The sequence below is a fragment of the Oxyura jamaicensis genome, chromosome 14 (genome assembly GCF_011077185.1).
Source record: "Oxyura jamaicensis isolate SHBP4307 breed ruddy duck chromosome 14, BPBGC_Ojam_1.0, whole genome shotgun sequence".
Taxonomy (NCBI): Eukaryota; Metazoa; Chordata; class Aves; order Anseriformes; family Anatidae; genus Oxyura; species Oxyura jamaicensis.
The window spans coordinates 13,013,889-13,037,002 of NC_048906.1; the positions used below are offsets into that span (position 1 = coordinate 13,013,889).

At 42.2% G+C, this 23,114-nt stretch overlaps 3 protein-coding genes and 2 long non-coding RNA genes across 6 annotated transcripts in view; 2 read left to right on the forward strand and 3 right to left on the reverse strand.

The window, feature by feature from the left end:
* EEF2KMT (eukaryotic elongation factor 2 lysine methyltransferase) lies at positions 1 to 5,643 on the forward strand. Its single transcript, XM_035339325.1, has 8 exons — positions 1 to 154; positions 229 to 291; positions 1,531 to 1,611; positions 1,840 to 1,941; positions 2,135 to 2,268; positions 3,095 to 3,402; positions 4,288 to 4,437; positions 5,120 to 5,643. Exons 1-8 carry the CDS (start codon positions 77 to 79, stop codon positions 5,218 to 5,220), a joined length of 1,017 nt encoding a protein of 338 aa, XP_035195216.1. The 5' UTR covers positions 1 to 76; the 3' UTR covers positions 5,221 to 5,643.
* The window catches only part of LOC118174175, a 25,942-nt gene continuing 5,030 nt past the window's right edge, over positions 2,203 to 23,114 (reverse strand). The window contains exons 2-3 of the long non-coding RNA XR_004754577.1: positions 18,812 to 18,821; positions 2,203 to 2,755 (exon numbers count right to left, since the gene is read on the reverse strand). This is a non-coding gene — a long non-coding RNA (uncharacterized LOC118174175). The remainder of the gene's footprint in view (positions 2,756 to 18,811; positions 18,822 to 23,114) is intronic.
* On the reverse strand, positions 7,847 to 17,181 carry ALG1 (ALG1 chitobiosyldiphosphodolichol beta-mannosyltransferase). Its single transcript, XM_035339324.1, has 13 exons — positions 16,956 to 17,181; positions 16,796 to 16,873; positions 16,264 to 16,367; positions 15,621 to 15,769; positions 14,500 to 14,589; positions 13,732 to 13,848; positions 12,637 to 12,758; positions 11,841 to 11,879; positions 11,206 to 11,265; positions 10,359 to 10,469; positions 9,209 to 9,323; positions 8,433 to 8,508; positions 7,847 to 8,091 (listed from the first exon to the last, which is right to left on the reverse strand). Exons 1-13 carry the CDS (start codon positions 17,164 to 17,166, stop codon positions 7,957 to 7,959), a joined length of 1,407 nt encoding a protein of 468 aa, XP_035195215.1. The 5' UTR covers positions 17,167 to 17,181; the 3' UTR covers positions 7,847 to 7,956.
* Positions 19,106 to 23,114, forward strand: part of C14H16orf89 (chromosome 14 C16orf89 homolog) — an 8,776-nt gene continuing 4,767 nt past the window's right edge. Inside the window, exons 1-4 of one of the 2 annotated variants that reach the window (XM_035339326.1) lie at positions 19,108 to 19,343; positions 21,102 to 21,251; positions 21,695 to 21,845; positions 22,022 to 22,139. In XM_035339326.1, coding sequence (XP_035195217.1) covers positions 19,172 to 19,343; positions 21,102 to 21,251; positions 21,695 to 21,845; positions 22,022 to 22,139 — 591 coding nt within the window. In that variant the 5' untranslated portion in view covers positions 19,108 to 19,171. Of the gene's footprint in view, positions 19,344 to 21,101; positions 21,252 to 21,694; positions 21,846 to 22,021; positions 22,140 to 23,114 lie in introns of both variants that reach the window. The other variant, XM_035339327.1, reaches the window with a different exon arrangement.
* Positions 21,840 to 23,114, reverse strand: part of LOC118174174 — a 3,543-nt gene continuing 2,268 nt past the window's right edge. Inside the window, exon 3 of the long non-coding RNA XR_004754576.1 lies at positions 21,840 to 22,057. This is a non-coding gene — a long non-coding RNA (uncharacterized LOC118174174). The remainder of the gene's footprint in view (positions 22,058 to 23,114) is intronic.

A 23,114-nucleotide genomic window follows, 5' to 3' on the forward strand; every position in this document is an offset into this window, starting at 1 on the left:
CGCGGCTCTTTCTCGGCGCTTCCTCTTTGCGCGGCTGCTTCGCTTCGCTTCACGCCCGGACACCGCTGCCAGGGCCATGGCGGAGCCGGAGCTGGGGCTCCGCTTCCAACGGCGCTTCTTGGCGGCCCGGCAGCTGCGAGCCTTCCCCTGGCCGGTGAGGGCGCGGGGCCGAGGGGGGAGCGAGGGCCCGGCCCGGCCCCGCTCAGGCTTCCTCTCCTTGTGCTGCAGGAGCTCGAGCAGAGGCTGAGGAGCGCCCCGGATTCCTCCCTGCTGGCCGACATCCTGCACCAGGTGAGCGCCGGGCCCCCCTCGCTGGCGGTCAGCGGGATAAGGCTGCGGGAGCTGGGAGGGCACCGGGGGTCGGGGCTGAGGTGCTTCATCGGCAAAGTCAAACCTTACCACGTTTACATAGGCATAAGCGTAGGACTTTACGTTATTTAGCCAGCTTCATCTGTGAGAAAACGCTGCCTTGTTTCTCAGAGCGAGGCCAAGAGGAGCGGGGAGGACGCGCCAGGAGGTAGGTGAGGAGCTGAGGCTGCCCCCGGCTGCGTGCCCAGCCCGCCGCGCTGCGCGGGCCTGGCCTGAGGCAGGGCGCTGGGAACGGCGCGGCCTGAGCACGCACAGGAACCGGCTCCCAGCGCAGCGAGGAAGGCTTCCAGTGACCACCAGAGACCCCCAGAAAACCCCGAGTGAAAACAAGCGCGTGTGTGTCAGAAACATTTCTGTATTTTAATGAGTTACAGGAAATAGCACGAATGCATAACTCTGTATACGTATGTGATATATATGTTCGTATACGTGTGAAGTACACATATCGTATATACCCTGATATGTGTATTTTGATTGTATATAACCCCCATTGCTTGAACAATTCAGCATGCACACGAGGTGGATTGATCCCCTGCACGTCCTTCTCCCCAGTTAAGGAATGCCTGCTTTCTGAAACTCCAAACTGAGTCTTAGAGAGTTTCTTCGGCCGACTCTTACAGTAACGCTTGTGCCAGCCTTCCTTCAGACCCAGCAGAACAGGTCACTTCCTTTCGCTCCTATTACTTAGCTGTTCTTTATTAGCATCAAAATTAAAGCTCAGTGCACCTGGCACCCTAATGCCAGGAGCAAACCTGCCAAGCTGATTTCACATCCCTCTGCCCTGGTTGTTAGGAAAGAAGCAGGTGAGCCAAGCCACCCTGGGCATCCCTAAACCCTTACCATGTCCTGTCTGCATGCTGACAGGAAATCACAAATGAGGCGGCAAAGCAAAAGAAAGAAAAAATAAAAAGGAGAGCTGGTCGGACTCTTTTCTCTCAATTTTGCTATTAATTTTTTGAAAAGTGAAAAATACATTTGTTGCCACAGATCTGAACCCAACAAACTGTCCAGAAATCACCAAATTTCTTTTTCTGGCTCAGCATCAATTCTTCTAGCTTCAGACTCAAATCACTGTGCATTTTGTGCCCTTCCTAAGATCTTCAGTTGGTAATGGGCTTCAACTGCAGTTTTTTGTTTTGTTTTGTTTTTTAATAATTTTAGACTGTTCTCCACCCTCTGTGTGTAAAGTATCCCCCTTCCATCAAGTACAGAAGATGCTTTCTAACTGAACTCATCAAAAAGGTAACGCTTACTTTCCATGTTGCTTGTAACTCTTTGGTTCATCTTGGGATGGGTCTTCTTGAAAACATACCACTGCAGGCCAAGCTGAATTATTCTTAATAATATAAAGCAGCATTTAGTGTAAAATGTTACGGCCAACAGTGTATTGATGTGGTATTTAACGTGTGGGTTCTCTGTTCCATGACTAACAATTTGATAACTGAAGCTGTCCTTTTCTCTTTCACACAGCACGAATCCACAACAGCTGACCCCCTGGATGAATTGTACGATACACTGGCAGATATTTTAAAGGAAGAAGAATCTACTTGCTGTTACAAAAACTACTTACTGGTAAAAACTAATAATACGGCTTTGTTATAAATCACTTTGAATCATCTAAACTAAGCAATAAGTGGCTTTAAATGTCATATCCAGAAACCCAGAGTGCTGCTGACTTTTTTTTCTAGGCGGTAATATTGACTGGTAACTGCAAAATCAGTTGTCTGTGCTGATCCCTCTTTCTCCTCCTGTGCACGTCCTCCAGCCTACTGGAGAATCCGTTACTCTTTCTGAGAGCGAGGCGATTATCTCTCAAGGAACCACAGGGCTTGTCACGTGGGATGCTGCTCTTCATCTTGCTGAATGGGCCATGGAGAACCCCCCAGTTTTCAGTAACAGGTAAAAACAGCATCACAGACAGAAAGATGGGGAAAGAAGCCAAGGTGTTTTCATTCATACCGTGAGTTATATGTACAACTATAACTTTATAATGCACGATATTTACCCCCAGAATAACTGAAGTATTTGAGTTGGGCTACCAGCTGTTGCTTTTTTCTGTTGGCAAGTTGAACTTTAATTCATGAGATGACTTCATGGTTTAAGATGAGCTTCAAGATGAAAACCGTTACACCACGTAGTCTGGCCTGCTCTGTATGTTTGCTGTTGAATTTTACCTACCTTGCTGCCTAGCCAGTGACTTTAATTAGTGCGCTTCCCTCTTTGATGGGATTCATCCCATCTAACTTCAGGTGTTTGTAGTGCAGATGTGCGCCGCCAATCTCATCACCTAGACTTTGTTTATAACCAATGGAGGTGAACAAGAACGTTTGGGGAAAGGTTCAGCTAAGCTAAATTTAAGTATCTACCTCACAAGAAAGGAACTCGGCTCCAGTGTCTCTCCACTACGAGAAGAACTGTAAAACCAGTTTAAATGGAGACAACCATGCTGCAAAAGTCAAGGAACATGTGAAATGTATCGTGCCCCAGTGACGGAAGTACTTTGTACCATATGGAAAAGCAGAAGTACTTCAAGTGATGCATTTCTATATAACTGCATCTTGTTTTCCACCTTTACCAGTTATTTTAAATAAACGTTATAGATGGCTTACTCAAAAAATACTGAAATAACGTGTAGTTGACTTCACTGTTAGATATAATTGGAATGTTTTGATGTTGTAACTCAGAGAGTCCTAATCAATACTTACTTTACTCCATTAACCTTCAGGACAGTCTTGGAATTAGGAAGTGGGATTGGCTTCACCGGACTGGCAATCTGCAAAACTTGCAACCCCAAGGCGTATATCTTTAGTGATTACCACCATTGTGTTCTCAAACAGCTGAGGGAAAACATCCGTTTGAATGGCTTTGCCGTGGAGCCGGAAACTACTGATCTTACCCAAACAAAATCTGAAGGGCAGGAGGCAGAAGGGATGAACTACCACCAGCCAAAACTAATTGTTGCAGAGCTTGACTGGGGCTCAGTTACAGAAAAACAACTGATGGATCTGCAACCAGACGTCATCATTGCAGCAGGTACTTCTCACTTCTGGAGCTGTGACTACACAATTTTACTCCCCAGCTTAGGGATTTTGTGAAGCAAAAATCACCTAAGAATTCAGGTAAAGAAATGGTAAAATGTAATTGTCATTTTGATTACAAGTCTTTGTAAGGCATCACGTGTGATACTTTAGATACGTGAGTTCTATAAAATGAAGTCACTGCATGTATGTTAACTTAAACCCAGCCATACTGGTGACAGAGTGCACAAAACAGCCTGATTTAGACTCATGAAGGTGAGGCGATTCAAAACAGAGGGTGAATTACGTATATCTGCTATTTGCTGGTAGTCCAGGACGTGTTTCTGCTATCTTGCACCATGCGTTAACTGGTACACGTGTCTGAACGTTACTGCGTAGTAAACAGCCACCTACTAAGTATCAGTTCTGAACACAACTGACAACTTCCAAACTCAGAGTGCTAAGAAGTAAGGCTGGTTTCCTGCAGCCCTGAATGGTCAGGTTTTCCACCTTTCATCAGTATTTCTACTTGAGGGAAATTACTCAGAATAAAAAGTGTTGCAGCTGAAATCAAGACTTTTCCACTCAGCCTCTGAAACTTCTAACAATGTGTTTTTGTCCTGCTAAAGACAGTCGTAACAGTACCAATGCTCAACTTTTTTGCTGTGTCCCTGAACACAGGCTTAAACACAGGATCTGACAATCCATTACAAGAAGGAGCAATGATCTTTGGTGATTTTGCACCAATAATGGCACTTAAAATACTGTTTTCTAAAACTCTCTCCTTGGAAACTTGTAATCCCTTGATAGAGGTATTCTTCCTTAAATAAATACTTTATAGCTTTATTTCTGCTTCCTGCTCAATTCTTAATAAATATTGAACACTGCCCTTTTTTTGCAGATGTGGTATATGATCCAGAGATAACTTTAAGCCTTATTGGTATGCTACAAAAACTCTCACCTTTGAGAGCAGATGGAAAACCTCCTGAGGTCTATATTGCTTTCACAATCCGTAACCCAGACACGTATCATCTGTTCCAGGCCGAACTAGGTAGGTACCTTTTTCATCAACTATATCGATAATTTTGGCTTCTTTCCTAATTACTTATCTGTAGTAGAGATGAAGGTTTGTTGTTGGTTTTTTTTTTTTTTGCAATGGGTACCTACCAATAACAGGATTCTTGTATCCAAGAGCAGTCTGTCCAAGAGCAATAACCCTTCCAAATGGATTTGGTCAGGAAATTAGGCTTTAGCTTCTTGCTACATCCTATCACTACTCACAGTTGTTAAGAGCATCAACTTGAGATGAATTGCAAGTTTGGTGGCAATATGGAAAATTGTAAAGGTTAAGCTTGAAGGAGGAAAAACATCTGTGCTGCACTGTCATTGTGATAATGTTTCAGATGCAGCCTGAAAACTCTTTTATCTTAACTGTTCTTTGAGGGTTAAAAAAAGCTAGAACTTTAAATAAAAGGGGAAAGGATTTTTTTTTTCACATGCTTCAGAAGTCCATCTTCTGCAGCCTACTAGCTGTACAGCTGGTCTATAGCCATTGGCTAACGAAATGCTGAATGCATAGCACCAGCGTACCTGTTAACTTTAAAAAATACAGGCTCAAGCATGTGCCTGTAGCTTGCTTTACCAGCACGCTAAGATCTTGCAGAACTTCACATGCAATTTTTGCTCTTCACTTTACTTCGCATAAACATGATTCCCAATGTTTCTCTTTGCAGATAAAGTTGAGATTGGATGGCAGATTATTCCAGCCCACAGCAACAGTATTTTTCTCTATGATACTCAGTCAAATGTAACTATTCTGCAGCTATTTATATAGATTTGGTAGATACAACACAAGTCTTTTCAGACCAGCAAGTGCTATCTCATCCTTGCAACAAGACTACTTTGAATTCTAGAATCATAAAAGAGAGGCACGCACCGAGGATACACTTCTATGCACAGACTGCTGCCAAAGTGAGCTACATTTCCTTCTGCAGTTGCCACCATGCATGCGAGAAGGGAGATGCCTCTTAGAAGTATCCATGTATCCCAAGCTGTACAAATAAAAAAAGCCCTAATCATAATGCACTTTGATTCTGGATCGGAGCTCAACAATTTGTTCAAACACATTTTGATTTGTAAATAGCACAGACCCATCTGTGTTACACAGAGCCATGATCTGTGATCACAGGATGAGTATCTCATACTGACAAGGGAGCAGAACAATGTTTTATAGTAATAAAAGTTTTTTAATACTAAAGCCAGTTGTAACTTTTTTTTTTACTGCATTTACATGCTAGCTATGTGGGTCATCTTAAAGCAGTGTGATACCTACAGTAATTGCAGCTACTGTCGGGCTTATGTGATGCTGCAGGAGGAGGGAATCGATTCCACTGTAGCTCAGGTGCATCTTTACTCTGCGGTGATGATGGAAGTCAGTACTTGATGTACATTTCTCTCACATAGGGCCCATCACTTTTATAGTTAGTTATGAAGAAGTCAACCCCTCAGACTGGTTAGAAGGCACAAAAAGAATCACTGTAGTGGTACTCTTTTAAGTACACTGCAAGGATGAAGAATTTAGCTCACCTTTGAAACTTCTCATAATCCATTAAGCATCTTGCCACTGGACAGTATCAGCCCCGAAGCAGAATCAAATGTGTTGCTTTCTCTTGACTTCTGTTATAACATGTTGTTTTAAAGGCTACTTAAAGAAAATGAAGAAATGCTTTCACCTCCTTCCATAGTAACAGAAAGTAAAACAGATGACGGGAACTTGAACAATCATCTTATTCTTCAAGCTGAAAGAGACCATGACTGTTAGTATTGAGCTGGACACACGGAAGTAACCCCGGCTATAGTTTTGTTTTAGCTACCTCTCCCCGAGAAGGAGGAATGCAAAGGTGCTAGAGTAAATGCACACTAACAGCCTAAACAGGAGTTCCTTTTATCTTCCCTTTTGCAGAAGTCTTCAAATTGTTCTGCATGGCTAGATGGCTCATTTTGGATCTAACCAGGAAATCTAACCCTTATTACAGGAAAATCATAGAACGCTTCTTGAACTCTATCAAGCTTGGTGCTGTGACCCATGGCCCTGCGGACCCTGTTCCAATGCCCAACCACCCTCTCAGCAGAGAACCTTTTCCTAACATCCAACTTCTCTAAAGCTTTCAGCATCACCCTTTGTTTTAGAGAATTACTTGATTTCCATGCATGCATGAATCGGGCCTGGCCATCCCCTTGTACAGGGATTTGCTGCAGAACAGGGAAATCAGCAAGTATGTCTCTATAGATCGTTCTTCAATCAATGAACTAATGAAACTGCCAAACTCCTACAGTAAGCAGCTTGGGTTCTTATTATCATCCTCCCACCAGTGGGACCAAATCACTGTCAAAGCTCTTTTCAAAGGAGAGTATCTGCTGTAACCATGGTGCAGGAGAAAGGCGAGGTTAGCAAATGGCTGCCTAGCTTGACAGAAGCAGGCATTAAATGATTACTCCATAAGCTTTAAAAATACTGGTGCAGAATCCATCCCAACAACTGAAGTGGGAACTCTGAAGAGAGCCATGCAAATAGCAACTGTATGATAAAACCAAGCACATTTATTCCTTCAATGACTACCATCTATTTTATAAAGAATCACAAAGACGAAAAAACATCTTGTAAGCATTAGGTCCGTATGAGCACTAACAATAAAAAAACAAAGGCCATACCTGAATGAGTGCTCAGAAAGTGAAGTACCCTTTTACTAGATTATTGCATACTTTAAATATCTTTTCTATTCTATTCTAGGGATAAATTTTACATTCTTTCTCAAGGTAACGGGGCACATTTACTTCAATGTATGAGGACAACACTCAATGAAAGGTGAATTTCCCTCTTAAGTGTTCAATAAAGCTGTCACATACCAGTGGCTGTGCCTTTTTGTTCTTGCACACACTGTAAAAAAGACCTATCTAACTTCAAAGTTGTTTTCCATCTCCATAAAAACATACAAGAGTATAGCCAGTACTTGACTAGGGAAGACTATCCAAGAATGCTAACTATATGAAAAAACAACAAAAGAAATTGTATCCTCAATTCAAATAAAAACCTCAAACTAAAAAAATCTCCCCCTTGAAGAAAAATAATCACCTACTCAAGTGTTTATTGCACAGTAGGTATAACTGGTATGATTTGTGTATGTATTCAAGTGCTTTCAGCTAAAAGTAACCAACAAACAGCCCAGTTAAACAGATTTTACACAAGTTCCTCAAGTACCTAGACCTCCCACATTCATCCCAAGTAATACAAGAAGAAAAGGCAGATGGCAAGGATCAACCTCTTCAGCATGGGAACCACATTTTCCCCCAAGACTTACAGACAACAAATAACCTCAGCTGCACCTGCAGCACTATTCTTACACAAGAAGCTCCAATTGTAAAATAAAAGGTGCATTAAAACAGGCCCCGAGATGAAGCAATTAAAAATTGTAACCACAGATAACACAAAGTGTTTATTTACTGACTGTCACACCTGTGCAACTCCAGGAATGTGTTAGCTTTTTGGACACCCTCCTCTCCCCACAAGAAGTCATTCACTCTGCTTGAGCAAGGGAAGAACAGTCTGGTCCCAACTCTCATCCCAGCGCAGCTGCTTGGATGCACAAAGGTTTTTTCTGAAATTCTGGAGTTTGCCTTCCAGCGTGGGAAATTCCAAGAAAAGCATCTGTAGTTTTAAGAAAAAAAAAAAATCAAACACAGAAAAGTATCATGTTATATTTTTGGATTAATTCTAGTTTCTCTGGGGTAACCCTCTGGTGTGACCCTCTGAACAGTTTAATATCACAATATTTAGTGTGTTCTTGCCAACTTCAGATTTGTATTCATATAGAAATGCGGCCAGTAATATCTGTATTCAAATAGAAATATGGCCAATAAGATCCACCAGGCAAAGAAGTATCCTTTCAGAACGCAAAATACAGGGGATTATCACACGACAAGGTAGCTTACGTGGTAACACCTTTGTGGTTAAAGCTAGTGGAAAAGAAAAATCTGTCAAGACTTTACCTTCAGTTGTTCTGCAAGTTCATTTGAATCCCTGAATATCAGACCATTTTCATCATGTTTCACGAGTTCATGTAAACTGTGTACAAAAGTAATAGAAAACACTGACGAAATGGGACATAGACGTTTAAGAAGTTTCACAGTGTATCTGAAGAGACATGGCTGTGCCTTAAACATTAAGATCCTAGATGTCTAGATACGAACACTACATTCCTGACAAAATGGAACAGAAGGCAGTTATAGACTGCTCCCCCCTAGGTCGCACTATCTAGGTTTACCATTATAGGAGGTCCCTCACTTTGTCATTGTGCCACTCGTCTGCGCATACATCGCTAATCAGGGCAACATTCTACTTTGACCCACAAGGAAAATCTGTACACGAGATCTCCACAGTGAATACATCTGTAATTGAAGGCTGGAAATTGGAAGGCTGACTGCACACATTCACCCCTTCACAGAAGAGAGACATGTCTATGCAGAAGGACTTTTTTAAAAATGAAGTGTATGGAAACAAAGGATTACAGGGCAATTATTTATTTTTTGAGGCAGCTGGTTGCAATAAGCGTGCCAAAGATTGTAAGAACTGGTGTCAATTTTTAGCCAACCTTAAATAAAACTACCTTGACTTCTGAAGTTGGTCTTATTGAATCAAAAGTAAGTTGTTATGGCATAGTGCTGGAATCTCACCTGATACATGCAGAAGCTAGTAAACTCTTGGCTTGTTAGAACAGTGTTTTATATGATCTATTTAAATTGTATCAGAGAAAGCAAGCTCTTACCATTCAAAATATATTGCACATACAGGTAGACAACAGCCAAACATATCTACCACCTTCATAGGTAAATCCAAACCACTGGATGATTTATGGAGACACACACCCAAATCTGCCGAGCCTGAAAAGCAAATTAAACACACAAGAGCCTAAATTCTCTGAAAGCACCTCTTCTAGTCTTACTGTGAACCCTTCTATGCATGTATTTCTTTGGGTGATATGAACTAAGTGTAAGCTATTTTCAATACTATCCAGACTGACTCAATTTCAAGCTTGCAGAAAACATGTGTATACACATATATAACATATTCACACACAGTATACACACATACACACACACACACTAAACTATATATTTACTAAAATTAGCCAGGCTTTAGAAACATACCAAGCGAGTGCATATTAAATGAAAGGGAATTTTAAAATCTCACATCTGAAAACAGCCTTTCTGTTTCTTTATCTGCTAGGAATGGGTAAGGGCAGAGGAAAACTCCCCCAATTCAAACAGGATACGCTGCATCGCTCACTAGTGACTTCTTCCAATTCAAGTGATTTCAAGACAGAAACTGCAATGCCATTTGACGGACGTTATATTCATTACTTAAAAATTTCCCTATAAACACCGCGTTTTACAGCCACAGAAATTGGCAGGTTCAAAAAACGAAGAAGAGTAGATCTACTTGAAAGTGTAGTTAGCTACTGCATTACGCTTACTCACACTTCATGCTAATACAATGAACGTGCTGAGGGAACGCTATTCCAAGGCACGTTCATTTATAATTTCAGCTTTTTTTGGGTGCTCAGCCAAAAGCTTACGATATCAGGTACTGACCTGCCCCGTAGAGATAACTGGTACACAAACAGGCAAGCTGTATTTCAGCATAGAAGAAAACTACAGTAACAGACTGAAACAGCAATGCAGGTATTATGCCCATTTCTTGGGATAAGAGTGAAAAATGCAGTTAAAGAAATTAGCAATTTTGCTTGTTTAAGTCAAAAACACGAGTGGTATACATGCATTTATCATCATTAACAAGCAAGTTCATTTGCTTACTATACTCTGCTATCTCCTGCGCATAATGTCTATCAGCTATTCACAACTCTGCTAAATTGTTTTTCACACATTATCAAATCTATTTCATAATCCTCTGTTTACCAAGCAAAAGCGGGTAATCCTCAGCTTCAAGCCAGGGTGTACAGATCTGGATATGTTTGAAGTGCAGTTTCTTTATCAGTCCATTATAGTATTCTTTTAGTGGCCCTTTGCCTGTTTAAAACACACACAGAAAAAAATATATAATAATGATTTTATCAGGATGATTGAAACTAGTGCTGTATGTGCACCTTGCTGTACAGATGACAAAGTCCTGTTGCCTCAGACATGTCAGAATATACCAACCACGATCGCCCCTGAGATTAAGCCCCATTGAAAACAAGGTGAACCTGCATTTCCTCTCTTAACTTGGTATTTAAAGGAGCCTACTGTCCGTGTTGCCCAGTCTTGACCTGCATTTTCTTTACAGCCATAAGACAACCCAAAAATACAAATTTGCTCTTTAAAAATCAAACTAAGATTTAGTCTGATACTAATGAGAAAGTTAACCAGCCAGCATTCATTCCGCGCATGCTGTTTTTTGAAAAGATGTTTGATGAGTAGTTTCCTCCTGCATTAAGAAAACCTTTCTGCTTGAAAGGCTCCAAACATGCACCTTTATGTTTCTTTGGCTGCAGAATCTCAGTGTTCAGAATGTTGAGATTAAATTATTTTGAACACGGCATAACGCACAGCTGTGCTAGATAGCCAGGCTGAGAGCTTCTCCTCTTTAAACATGTGCCATGATTACGTTGCTGTAAGAATCCATCTGCTCTGATTTATAGTCAAACAAAAACAATTCTCCTCCTCTCTCTTCACCACCACTGAAGAGTCAGCGTAGTACGAAAGTGAAGATGAAGTCATCTCTATTAGCAGAAAAGAAGGAATTATAACGTGAATAAACTATTACCTGTTATCACACACACTAAAGCTGGAAGCTTGATTCCCTCATTGATATACTGCTCATAATCTGGAAAAGATAAAAAACTGTTCAGAACTGACAAATAAAGGGATGATTGATTTAAGAACGGTTATGGTGTAGGCATCATTTAGCTTCCTACTTCAAGTAATTTCTTTATAAACATATACTTAGTAAAATAGCAGTAAATTTACAAATATTAAAATTGACAAATTTCTATAGAAATCAATTTTAGCATGTTTAAAATGTACTATTCATAGAACATTTCTTTGACAACACCGTATCGGTAGTTTCAATTTATCTAGAAACTGCAGCTGTAGTTTTTAAATAGACAACACATTCCCTTCTTTCCTATTATCAGATACCTATGGAGAGTACTCATAGCTTAGAAAACAGAACTGCAGTTTACCAAGAGAAATGTAATTATCCCCCAATAACTACTCCAGTTGAATGCAGATGTTTCACTTCTGTATTTCAACTCCTACTCTTAAACCACTGCAAATTCATCAAATATGCCTGCATTTTCACTTGAATAGGGAGGCACTGTTCTTTAGAGAAACCCCTCATAACTGTCCAGCGTACAGCATTCCCCTTGGAATAGGTAAGATGAATTCCTTAGTACCTACCTTCTAAAGCTTTTAAAAGGACTGAAAAGTCTTCATCCTCTGAAAGAAAAGGCTTTATTAGTGATATTCATGTTTCTAGCATTTGTAACAGATTATTGTATGTAAATAACAACTAAGATTCTTCTCACCTTTACTTGAATGATTTCAGTATGGCACAAGCTCTTCCTACTAAAAATCTGCTGTAATTATTTTCATAAATAAAAGTCCACAACCATATACAAAACTTATTGGTTCCCCTTATTGGCAACATGGCCAACAAGCCACCAACGGACTCTCTTTTGAGGATGTGCTATATATCACATTAATTCTCTAGCTTTTGAAACCAGATTTTTTTAAGAGCAGAAATTGCTCTATTAATTCATAGGTGCAGACAATTCTGCCCATGGTTACTAGCAACTGATTTGTTTCACCTCTCCTTTCCCTTTCTCATATAGAGAAAAAAAAATGGAAAGTGAGAAAATTACATAGTAGATGTTGTCAGAAATAAAGAAGTAAATTATTTTTTTTTTTTTGAATCCATTTTACACCACCAAACAAGATACTATGTCTGGAATGAAAAATAGGAAAAGTAGTAGGATTTCTTTTTCTTTAATTTCATTTTTAGCCACTGAGGGATATCATGTACAACTGGTCTTTCAATTCTTCCAGACAAATGAAGAAAAATTTAACTTTGCCACTCATGATGCAAACATGCCTGTATAACACGTCAAGTTTCAAGTGTGGGGAAGCGTAAAGAGCCCTAGTTAGATCTTTTGTTAAAAGGTAATGAAATATTAAAAATAATCTGTTTACAAACCTGTCCAGCTTGTGCTGCTGATGAGAAGAGCTGGCCGTCCTCTGGTTTTTACCACATGTCCGTTTCTTTTATCCATTTCTGTAAAGGCAGACCTCTCAGCATTCGAACTGACAGACTCTGTACTACGTAAACAGAATTTTCTGAAAATGGACTACACAAACACAGTCTACAAACACAGAAGGAAATGCTATGCTTAACTGACATGAGTTTCTAAACACTGTTTGAGACTTGCTACTCAATTTCTCTGGAAATAACCATTACTGTGATGATTTGCACAGACATACACACAGAAAAGATTGTTTTTTTGCACAGAAAAGATTGCACAGAAATATTGTTTTCTATCTTTCCTATTACTACCACGAGCCTAATGACACCACTATTATAAGCACATTTCTACCTTCCAACAGCGTTTTCCTTAAAATGTTGGGAAAACAGTCTTTCTTTCCAGCTCTGTCCCAGAGATATCCAAAGCATGGTGGCCAACAACGCTTTTATTCAATCAAAATTGGAACCTTTACATTCAATGGTGTGCAGAGCCCAAAAGAAAATGCCATACAGTATGATTCTCCCCTCCATTTTCAGGCATTAGTTTGGTAAAGTAACCGCCTGTTGGGCTATCTACTATAGCAGACATCCTGCACACAGCCAGAGAAGAATGCTTAATATTTATAGAGAAGATTTTGAAAACCCTCCAGAACAAATGAATGGGGAGTTTATTATTATAGCAATTACTAAATTAATGCCATTAATGAAGCATCCAATCACTGTCATCCAGTTCAGTGGGAACTAGACAACTACTTTCACCCTTCTTGTATTATATTACTTATTTCCTCAGAATTTATACCAACTTATTCTTTAAACAAACAAAAATCACTGATTTTACACATCAAGCAACATATCACCCTTCAATGATTTCACTTATTCTGGCCTCTCCAGCAACAATTAGGCTTGCACAGCATCTGCTACTGGCTGAATACATGCAAAGACCACACTCTGCTGCTGCTCAGAAACTTGTGATCCCATCCAAAGGCATTTCTGGGGACTAAATGCCAGTTCTTAAGTGAACGACACAGGGTAATTGCATGCTTTACTTACATATGCTGTGCTTTAAAGGGCCCATAGTCTTTTGCAAGCTTCATGTACAACTGATGTTGAAGCTCTAGTGGTGTTTCCTTAAAATAAGAAGCTGGCCTGTCATACAGCGTTACCGCCCTGTCAAGAAATAAATGCACAAGTTCAATTAAAAAACAGATTTAACAAAACGCACGCAGTAAAGCGTGACAGGCTACACCAATATAATGCAGAAAGCGGATTATTACAGTACAATGATGATTCAACTCAACTTTCTGTATTCCTGAAGTTTGCTGGAATAGACCAAGCTTGATATACTGTAATAAAATGCGTCCCTTTCTTAAAGGTATATTCAATGTAACACAACCATAAAAATCTACAGTCCTGATTTTTAAACTTATAAATTAAGTTTTCCTTAAAAAACACCTTTTCCTTTTGATTTTAAAGCCCTGTGATTGCAAAAGAAAAATCTGCAGGGTTGACTAATTGTTAGCAAATACAGCGATGTTTGCCTTTTTTTATTTCATAGGCAGTGCAGCAGCAAGTATTCCGTAACATCTGGACTGCCAGCTTCTAGACAATGAGGTGTTAATTAAGAAGACTAATGAAGACTGTTCAATACCCTGTTCAATACACTAGCTAATATCAAAACTAATAGGTTCCAGTGGTGCTGAACTGGCTTAGGAAAAAGTTGCTTCTGTTAAGATAATTGTGAATCTGGATTCAGAGTTATGTGCTTTCATTTCACTTTGAGTACGCATGTAGTAATAATGTTAGAGGTATTTCACTTACTTTATTTTGCAATTCACCCAAAGATCTTCTTTCATTGCATTAGTGACACACAAGTTATAGTCCGACAAACGTCCAAAAAGCTTCTCATACCTGACAAAAATTGAATGTTAGTTAGAACCTAAGGCAATCCCAACAGCCAAATATACTGGCACTCTCCAGTGCCAATGCTCATTAAAAGCCAAACAAAACCAAGAGAAACTCAACCGCCACCCAATAACTGAAGTTTAACTAACAATTATATATTGACTCATTGTGCTGTGATACCAAAGCAGTAACGGTTTATGAGAAGGGATACAGCATGACTTCCTTGTCCTCTAAGACCTAAGAACAGAACAAGGGAAAGCTTTTAAAGCTGTTACCTGTAAGTAACCAGTTAGATTGGGCAAGAAACAGAATCACCTTTGAAGATGGACTGGAGTATAAAGAAGCATTACAGAATAAAAAAACCCACAACACTAGACAAAGTCACTGCAATAAGATCAAAAGTTTGCATATGCAACCTGGCTACTTCAAGCAAGAACAAAAGGAACAGGTTTAAAACACGTGAGAAAATCTTTTAGTTCCCATAACATTCACACACCTACTTAAGACAGGTATCTAATTACTTTATTCCCCCATTTCTAAGTAGCTCACTTGTCAAAGGCACAAGAGCTTGCATTGCATTGGGATACCATATTTCACCTAAAATGAACACAAATTTGCTTTTTTTTGTTACCGCCTAGGCTTCTTACAAAGCATATCTTTTGTACTCTGCCCTGTGTATATACATAAGGCAGAATACTTCCTAACCTTAACAATGAAAGTACATAACAGAAAGTAAAAGCATTTTTATAAGTTACTCACTAATTACTTTAGAGAACAACCTAATTCCTTTAAACCACGTATATCATTCTTATAGAATAAATTTACCTAGACAGAATTGTTAGTGTATTTTACAGTATACCACCTGCCACCACCTTCCTATGTATTTAACAAAGGCATTTTAAAGAAGTGCTTCCTGAAAGGTAATAACTTTTTGATGGAAACAGCCCTTTGCTACTTATATTCTTCTTTCTGCTTTCCATCCTTTTGAGCTCTGCAAAGGCACGTAACTTGTAAAGAGGAGAAATTTCTGTACAAACCATTTTGCAATGCGTACTAGTGGGTGATTCCTTCCATGGTTCAGACTCATTATGGTATATCCATAGTTGTGCCAATCAATTATCAGTTTGCTTCTCCAGACAAGACACGCTACCCAGGCAACAGCTATACTAGGTAAACCTGGAGGATTCTGTTTAATAAATAAAAAAAAAGTAAAAACAGGGTAAGAGAGTGGTCAAGTGATAAACACTTAGCAGTAACAAGAAAAAAAAAAAATCAAATGACTGAAATAACATTGTTTCTAAGGATCTTAATGAACGGGGACGATTTTGTATTCATGAACTACAGAACTGCCAGTTTCTCCTATGAAGGTTGGCAGGCACTTCAAATTTCACTGCCGGATCTGGGTCAAAATTCCCATCCAAAAAACATACAAATGTTTCTGTTAAGATTTATTCTTTACTAGTATACATGCCAATGAAGTTCAAAAGCTCAAAAATTAACAGGAAGAACAAACATGAGTTAACAGAAAAAAAGACTAGAATGAAACAAGTTGTTTCTATATATGTTTATACCATAGATTAGGCCAATTTTAGCTCTCAGATAATTAGAGCAATGTCTGAGACTGCTAAAAATGTTCTGTAATGTTATACTATTAAAATTAATTACACACAGAAAGCATACCTGAAGAAGAACATAGGATGGCCGCTCCATTTTCAGCATTGCGTACAGCAGTTGTATTGCCTGAGCAATGACTTTCACAACGTACTGGAAAACCTTTGGGCCAACTGCAAAAGGACAGGGAACGTGTGAGAATACTCCAGCTCTGCAAATGTAAACGCGCGTGCCACGCAGAACCAGCCACCGGGAAGCTTTAAAGTAACGGCATTTCGTAAAAACAGAAACCTGGTGTCACAGAAACACCACAACACCCCCAAGGTCCCATTCTGCTTTTTATCTAGAAGAAAAATCGGAGTACACACAGAACACACAAAAACGTGAGGAGAACATAAAAACCAACGACCCTCAGGCCGACCCAAGCCAGCACCACGCAGCCTTACCCCAGCCCCGACCCCCACGGGCTCGAGGTCCGCAGGAGGCCCCTCAGGGCCGGCTTTTGCCCCCCCTTTTCCCCTCCTCGCCGTGTCCTGACCACCAGCACCCCGAGCAGCCCCGCTCCGCTCCCTCTCCCCCGGCCTCCCCGGCCCGCACCCACCTCGCAGCCACCGCAGGTCCGAGAGCGGCACGACGCGGATCTCGCCGCTGCCCAGCACGTCGCTGTGCGGCCGGGTCTCTGCGGCAAAGGACGGAGGGTGAGAGCCGCGACCCCGCCGGCGGCGCCCCCCGAGCCCCGGCCGCCCCCCGCCCCGACTCACGGAGGTAGCCCAGCAGCGAGACGCCGCGGCCGTGCCGGGCCAGCGACAACGCGTGGTACTGCATCCGCGGGCTGCGGCCCAGGTCGCCCAGCACCGCCACGCACACCCGGCCCCCGCCGCCGGCCGCCCGCCGCCGCCACCACAGCGCCGCGGCCGCCGCCAGCACCAGCGCGGCCCCGATGGCGGCCAGAGCCCCGCCGCCCGCCGCCATGTTGAGGCCCCGCCGGCGGGCAGCGCGCCCCCGGGCGGTGCGGAGGGCGCGGGCTGAGGGAGCCCTGGGGCGGGCGGTTCGCCTCATGGCTGGCTTCGTGCTGCACGGAGGGATGCGGAGCCGCACGGCACGAGGCAGAGGCCAGCGGGATGAGGTTCAACAGGGCTAAGTGTCGGGGCCTGCACTTTGGTCACAACAACGCCATGCAGTGCTACAGGCTTGGGGGAGAGTGGCTGGAATGCTGTGTGGAGGAAAAGGAGCTGGGGGTGTTGGTCAACACTCACCTGAACACGAGCCGGCAGTGTGCCCAGGTGGCCAAGAATGCCAACGGCATCCTGGCTTGTATCAGGAATAGTGCAGCCAGCAGGGCCGGGGAGGTGATCGTCCCCCCGTGCTCTGCTCTGGTGAGGCCGCACCTCGAGTGCTGGGTTCAGCTTTGGGCCCCTCACTACCAGAAGGACATCGAGGCCCTGGACCGTGTCCAGAGAAGGGCTACAAAGCTGGTGAAGGGCCTGGAACATAAGTCCCATGAGGGGCGGCTGAGAGAGCTGGGGGTGTTTGGTCTGGGGAAGCGGAGGCTCAGGGGAGACCTCATTGCTCTCTGTAACTACCTGAAGGGAAGGTGTGGGGAGCTGGGGTCGGCCTAGTCTCAGAGGTAACCAGTGATAGGACTAGAGGGAATGGCCTCAAGTTCCACCAGGGGAGGTTCAGGTTGGAAATGAGGAGACATTTCTTCTCAGAAGGAGCAGTCAGGCACTGGGACGGGTTGCCCAGGGAGGTGCTGGCGTCACCGTCCCTGGGGGTGTTCAAGGAAAGGTGGGACGTGGTGCTTGGGGACATGGCTTAGTGGGTGATAGTGGTGGTAGAGGGATGATTGGACCAGATGATCTTGGAGGGCTTTTCCAACCTTAATGATTCTGTGATTTGTCCAAGTGTGCCCACTCGGTGTCCACAGGCGTCCTCATTTAATGAGAACAGCAGCAGCTCCTCGGTTTTCTGTCCCAGCACTGTGTGTGTTCTGTCACACTTCTCCTTCATCCGGAGCAGTTTCATCAGGTGTGGGGAACCAACCGGCAGCACTGCAGCTCTCCTGAGGGCAGCCTGGGTCCCGGTACCTGCAGGCCACACCACCCACAGCCTTCTGATGGCCCCTTTACACCATCCCTCCCAAATAAATTCCTTTCCAAAAAAATCATTAAAAATCAGGTTTTGCTTAGAAACCTGCTGAACTTGGACAATTTGCTTCATTTAACATATGTAATATCTTGTGAAGCAGCACAGAGTTAGCACAGCATTTCCTTCAGCTCTATCAAAACACGTTAACCCTAGGTATGTGATAAATGCATTTACTGTATTTACTGGTCAGGGCTCATAGCAGGGCTAACATACAGTAAGGCCCTTTGTCTCTGCAGCCCTTCATTTCCAGACATGCAGACTCCCCTTTCCACCCTTATCCCAGGTGCAGCGGCAAAGAAATGGCCTTAGTGGGCTGGTCGCTCCCGCACATGTAGCGGTGGTGATGGCAGGCAGATGCAGCTCACCGTGCCCGTCAGCAGGCTGACCACCACAGTGGGTTCAGCACACACACAGCCTCTGCTGTAAAAGTGCTCTAAATAAATGATTTCTCAGCACTTTCTTCAAGAACACTGTGCACACTTCAAAAGTTCTATTTTTTAATTGCGGATGGACAGTCTTTTAACATCCCCTTACCTCTACACACGAGCAAGAGCTCCCTCTTCTGATGGCAGCTACAACAATTTTACCGAAGCCAAGGATGAAAGACTGGATTTGATCCGCGGAGTTGTCCTGCCAAGTGCGTTGGCTGACATTTAAAGGCACAAGACATTTACTAGCATTGAAGATGACAGCAAGCTTTCTGTGAGAACACAGCGGCATACCTGTGGTTAAACTGTTAAGGGAAAGTATTTCATCACACGCAGCAGGACCTGCTGTGAGCAAGGGATGTTGATTTAGAAGTTACACAATCTCTTTGAGCAGAGTAGGTATGCTGCATACTTTCTTCTTGCTGATTTTTCTCTCCAAGGCCAGCTTCTTGAAAACTGAGCCTAATGTGAGGAGCTCTGTCATTTCTGCCCTCGAGAAAGTGACTGTCTTCATGGAGAGTCGGTATCAGGACATCAATTTAGATGCAGTGCTGGGATTTCATGTTTTGCAAGGTATTGTGACACAGTCTGGCTTTTTTTTTGTTGTTTGTTTGTTTGTTTTTGGGAACTAAGCTGATACCAAGCTGATACCAGCTTTCCTGACTTTAGTCTTTACATTAGGCAGATTTGACTGCTAGTAGCATGATATATATATATTAATTTCTAAATTCATTTTTTTACCCTGTTTTAAAGATTCAGCTCCTTAAATGTAATGACAGTAGTAGTGATCCAGCTGTTATTTGCATCAATAGTATGCCTTCTTCTTGTTTTTAAGAGGACTCATCTGGGTTATCTCTGGCTTGGGAGGAATGCAATAAGCTGTAAGAAGAATATTTAAAACTATTTGTTAATATTTGATATTATATTCCCCTGTGGGATCCAAACCAGTTTGGATTAGAGATGCCTCTACACACAAATTTTAGGGCTAATAAAAGGTGCAGTCAACTTGGGCATGCTCCATACTACTTCCAGCAGCAATGCTGCCTTCTTCCAAAGGGGCCATTCCCTAGTTTGGATCGGAAGTTGCTGTTCTCAGCATCCACCTTCTTTGACACCTGCCTTACCCAAAGTGTGGGTGCAGCAGAGAAGGCAAAAGGGCATAAGCAGTCCCTCAGCCACATCCACATTTTCCAGTGCACTGGAGGAATTTGGAGGTAGGTGGTAACCTGGCTACGTGGCTACTTTATCTCTGCGTAAATTCCAGTCACCTCCAGAAGGGGTCAAGATCTGATCCTTGGGTTAGATATTACTCTTCATAAAGCAGACAGGAAAGGTAGTTACATGATATCACGAGCGTAAATTTGAGTGCAAACAGATCCATAGCCAGACAGCCATAGAAATGAAAGGGCTAACAGAATGCACCACCAGCTCGCTGTAAAGAGTCTGCCGAACTCACAGAAGCACAAAGGACAGGAAGCACATGTAACAAGAGCAATAATTATCTGCCACCTTGTATCTCATTAAGCAGTCTTTGCCTGTAGAAGTGTGAGCTATCCCTTGGGCACTATAGAGGGCTTCTTTGACATTTGAGAAGTCTGTCTTTTCTTTTATCTTTTTTTTTTCTCCATATGGATGCTATCCATTTCACAGAACAGTTGAGATTGGAAGGGACCTCTGGAGGTCACCTTCCCAAATCCCTGCTCAAGCAGGGCCACCTACACCATGTCCAGGGCTTTTTGAATATGTCACTGGGAAGCTGGTTCTGTCCTTCAGATAACTTTACACATGGAAGTGCCACCCCCTCCCCAGCCTTCTCTTCTTCGGGCTCAGCAGTCCCCTCTGTGTCAGAACAGTTTGAACATTGCTGGAGCATCACTGGATTAGCAGCCATTCTTCAAAAGAAGGAAAAAAAAAAAAGAGGAGGGCTACAGGAAAGCCTGACTACCTCTGCAACTTCTTAACGTACTCTCTTATAGAGAACGCACTAAACATATTTCATAGCTTTCTTTTCTTCCTTGTTTCTTCAAATATCAAACAATAGTTTGGCTTCTAGTAGCAGTAGCACAATTCTCTGCAGTAAGATACCTACTAAGCACGTCAGAAGAGACACTACTCAGGTATAATACAGTCTAGTACATTGGATTACTTAATAGGTTCCAGGGTAAATCTTGTTTTAAAAAATGGTGGCTGTGAGGAGAATGGCTGTCAAGGGGAAGCTGCAAAACTACTTTAAAAAGGAAGGGGGAAAAAAAAAACAAAAAAAAACAACAACAACAAAAGAGTGGGCTGAGAATTTATGGTAGCATACAAAATGAATTTTTGTTTCTGCAGGCTATTTGAAAGGAGCCCTAGAAAAGTGGCCTTCAGAACATGAATTACTTGCTCAGCGTATCCGAGTTGAGAGTGTGGTGAAGAAGTTGTCTTCTCTGATTGAAAAAGCAACATATTCTCTAGTGCAGAATGATCCCAAGTATTTCCAAGGTAAAAATAACAAGTATGTATGGCATCCAAGAAAAATAGTTCTCCTTCAAGCTCAAGGTATTCGTATTGCAGTGTTTTGCCTGTACACAGTGACCTATGAAACAACAAAGATGCCAGAGTAAACAAAAAGAAAGAGTTTACTTAGTTTGGTATCCATCCTGAGAGTACTTAGAAAGGAATGGCTAGTGAGCCCAAATGGAAACACAAATATTCATTCTTGGAAGTAACGACTCTGCCGCTGATTTTTTGGGTGGCCTGGAGAAAAGCACTAAAGGCAGGCCTGCACAGTCGGGATGTTTAGCTCTGAAAGCCACAGAGATGCTGGGTGCAGATGCATGCAAGGGTACCTTTGGGTGCAGACAGACTTAAGAAATCAGGCAGGGCCTGAGATCTCCCTTGACTATACCACTAATTACAGGCTCTCTTCTTTGATTTGCTTTCAGAATTTGCACCAATTTTAGGACCACATTTCTGGGTCTTTCCCCGTTCATGGAAGCAAACTGATACCTTGCTGGCCTACACTTCGTTTGGTAGTTCCCAGTGTTTTACAGAGAAAACAAGTGACACGTGCTATACGTATTTGCTAGGAACATGGTATGTTTCTGTGATATCGGTGGATCCTTTCTTACTGCCGCTGTTTTATAAGGCTTTTCTATTGTCTGCTGGCAAGCGGGAAATGAGAGTTACTGTGCCCTGCAATTGTCCAGAACAGGAATAGGCTTTCCTTTATCAGACTCTTCAACTCCATCTGTACTGCTATTCTTAAACAGGAAGGAGAATGGCAAGTCCTGCGTTGTCACAAGCACCTGTAGGGACATAATGACACAGCTTGGTTGCTCAGGTTACTCCTTGTCCCATCAGCTTTTCTACTTCATGTTTGCTGATACGGTAAGTGAAAAGTTTTATCATACAAGATTTATTAACCATGACAGCCAATATTATACATGGAAAAGAAAGCAATATGACAGAGTAGATTGCGTGATGGGATGTTAGAGATAACAAGGAGGAACAGTAAAGCTTTGCTAGAGGCTCTTTCTCAAGACCTGTATTAGGTAAGTACCTGAGTGCAAATCTGGTGGTTTGGATTTCAAAGGTAAGCAAAGCTCAAAGACTATTTACTTGCCCTCATCTAGAGGTAAAGAGGAAAGACAGAAGAGGCAGTACGTCAAGGAAGGACAATATTTTCTTTATAGTAATATAATCAAATTCTCCTGAAGGGTACAGGAGCTTGTGGGACAATATTTTCTTTATAGTAATATAATCAAATTCTCCTGAAGGGTACAGGAGCTTGTGGGAGGTAAAGAAATTCTTGGTGGAGGTAGACCTGTAATCTTGTGAGAACTGGGTGAATGAAGGCAGTGCAGGGAAATTTGGGCAGTGGTGTGCCTGGGAACAAATACAGAGGAAGGTGGAAGGCTCCGCAAGAACTAGCTTGCTGCCCTTTCTCTAGGAGGCAACTGATCATTCCAATGGGTTTGAATATATTGGGAAAACACTTAAGCTCTGACAGAGAGAGTTATGATTCTGCCAAGTGTCCATCAAGGGAGACAAACCAAGAACTTAGAAATGACTTTGTCTGACTGAAAACAGGTTGGAGTAAAAGAGAAAGAAGCAACAGCAGGGGCTGCATTGAAAGGAAGATGAAGAAAGATAGAACTGAGGGATGAGAAGCTAGGACAGGTTTCTCCAAATTCTAAACCTAGTTCAGACAGAGTAAAGGCTCTGTGTTTTTTTGATTCCACTCAAATACCCTGAACTGTAGCAATATACCTAAAACACCTGGGAACATACTTATGATTTTATTGGTCACGTTTTCCCCAGCTTCTCAACTTGTTTGTAAGGCTGCTCCTTTCCCTCCTTACA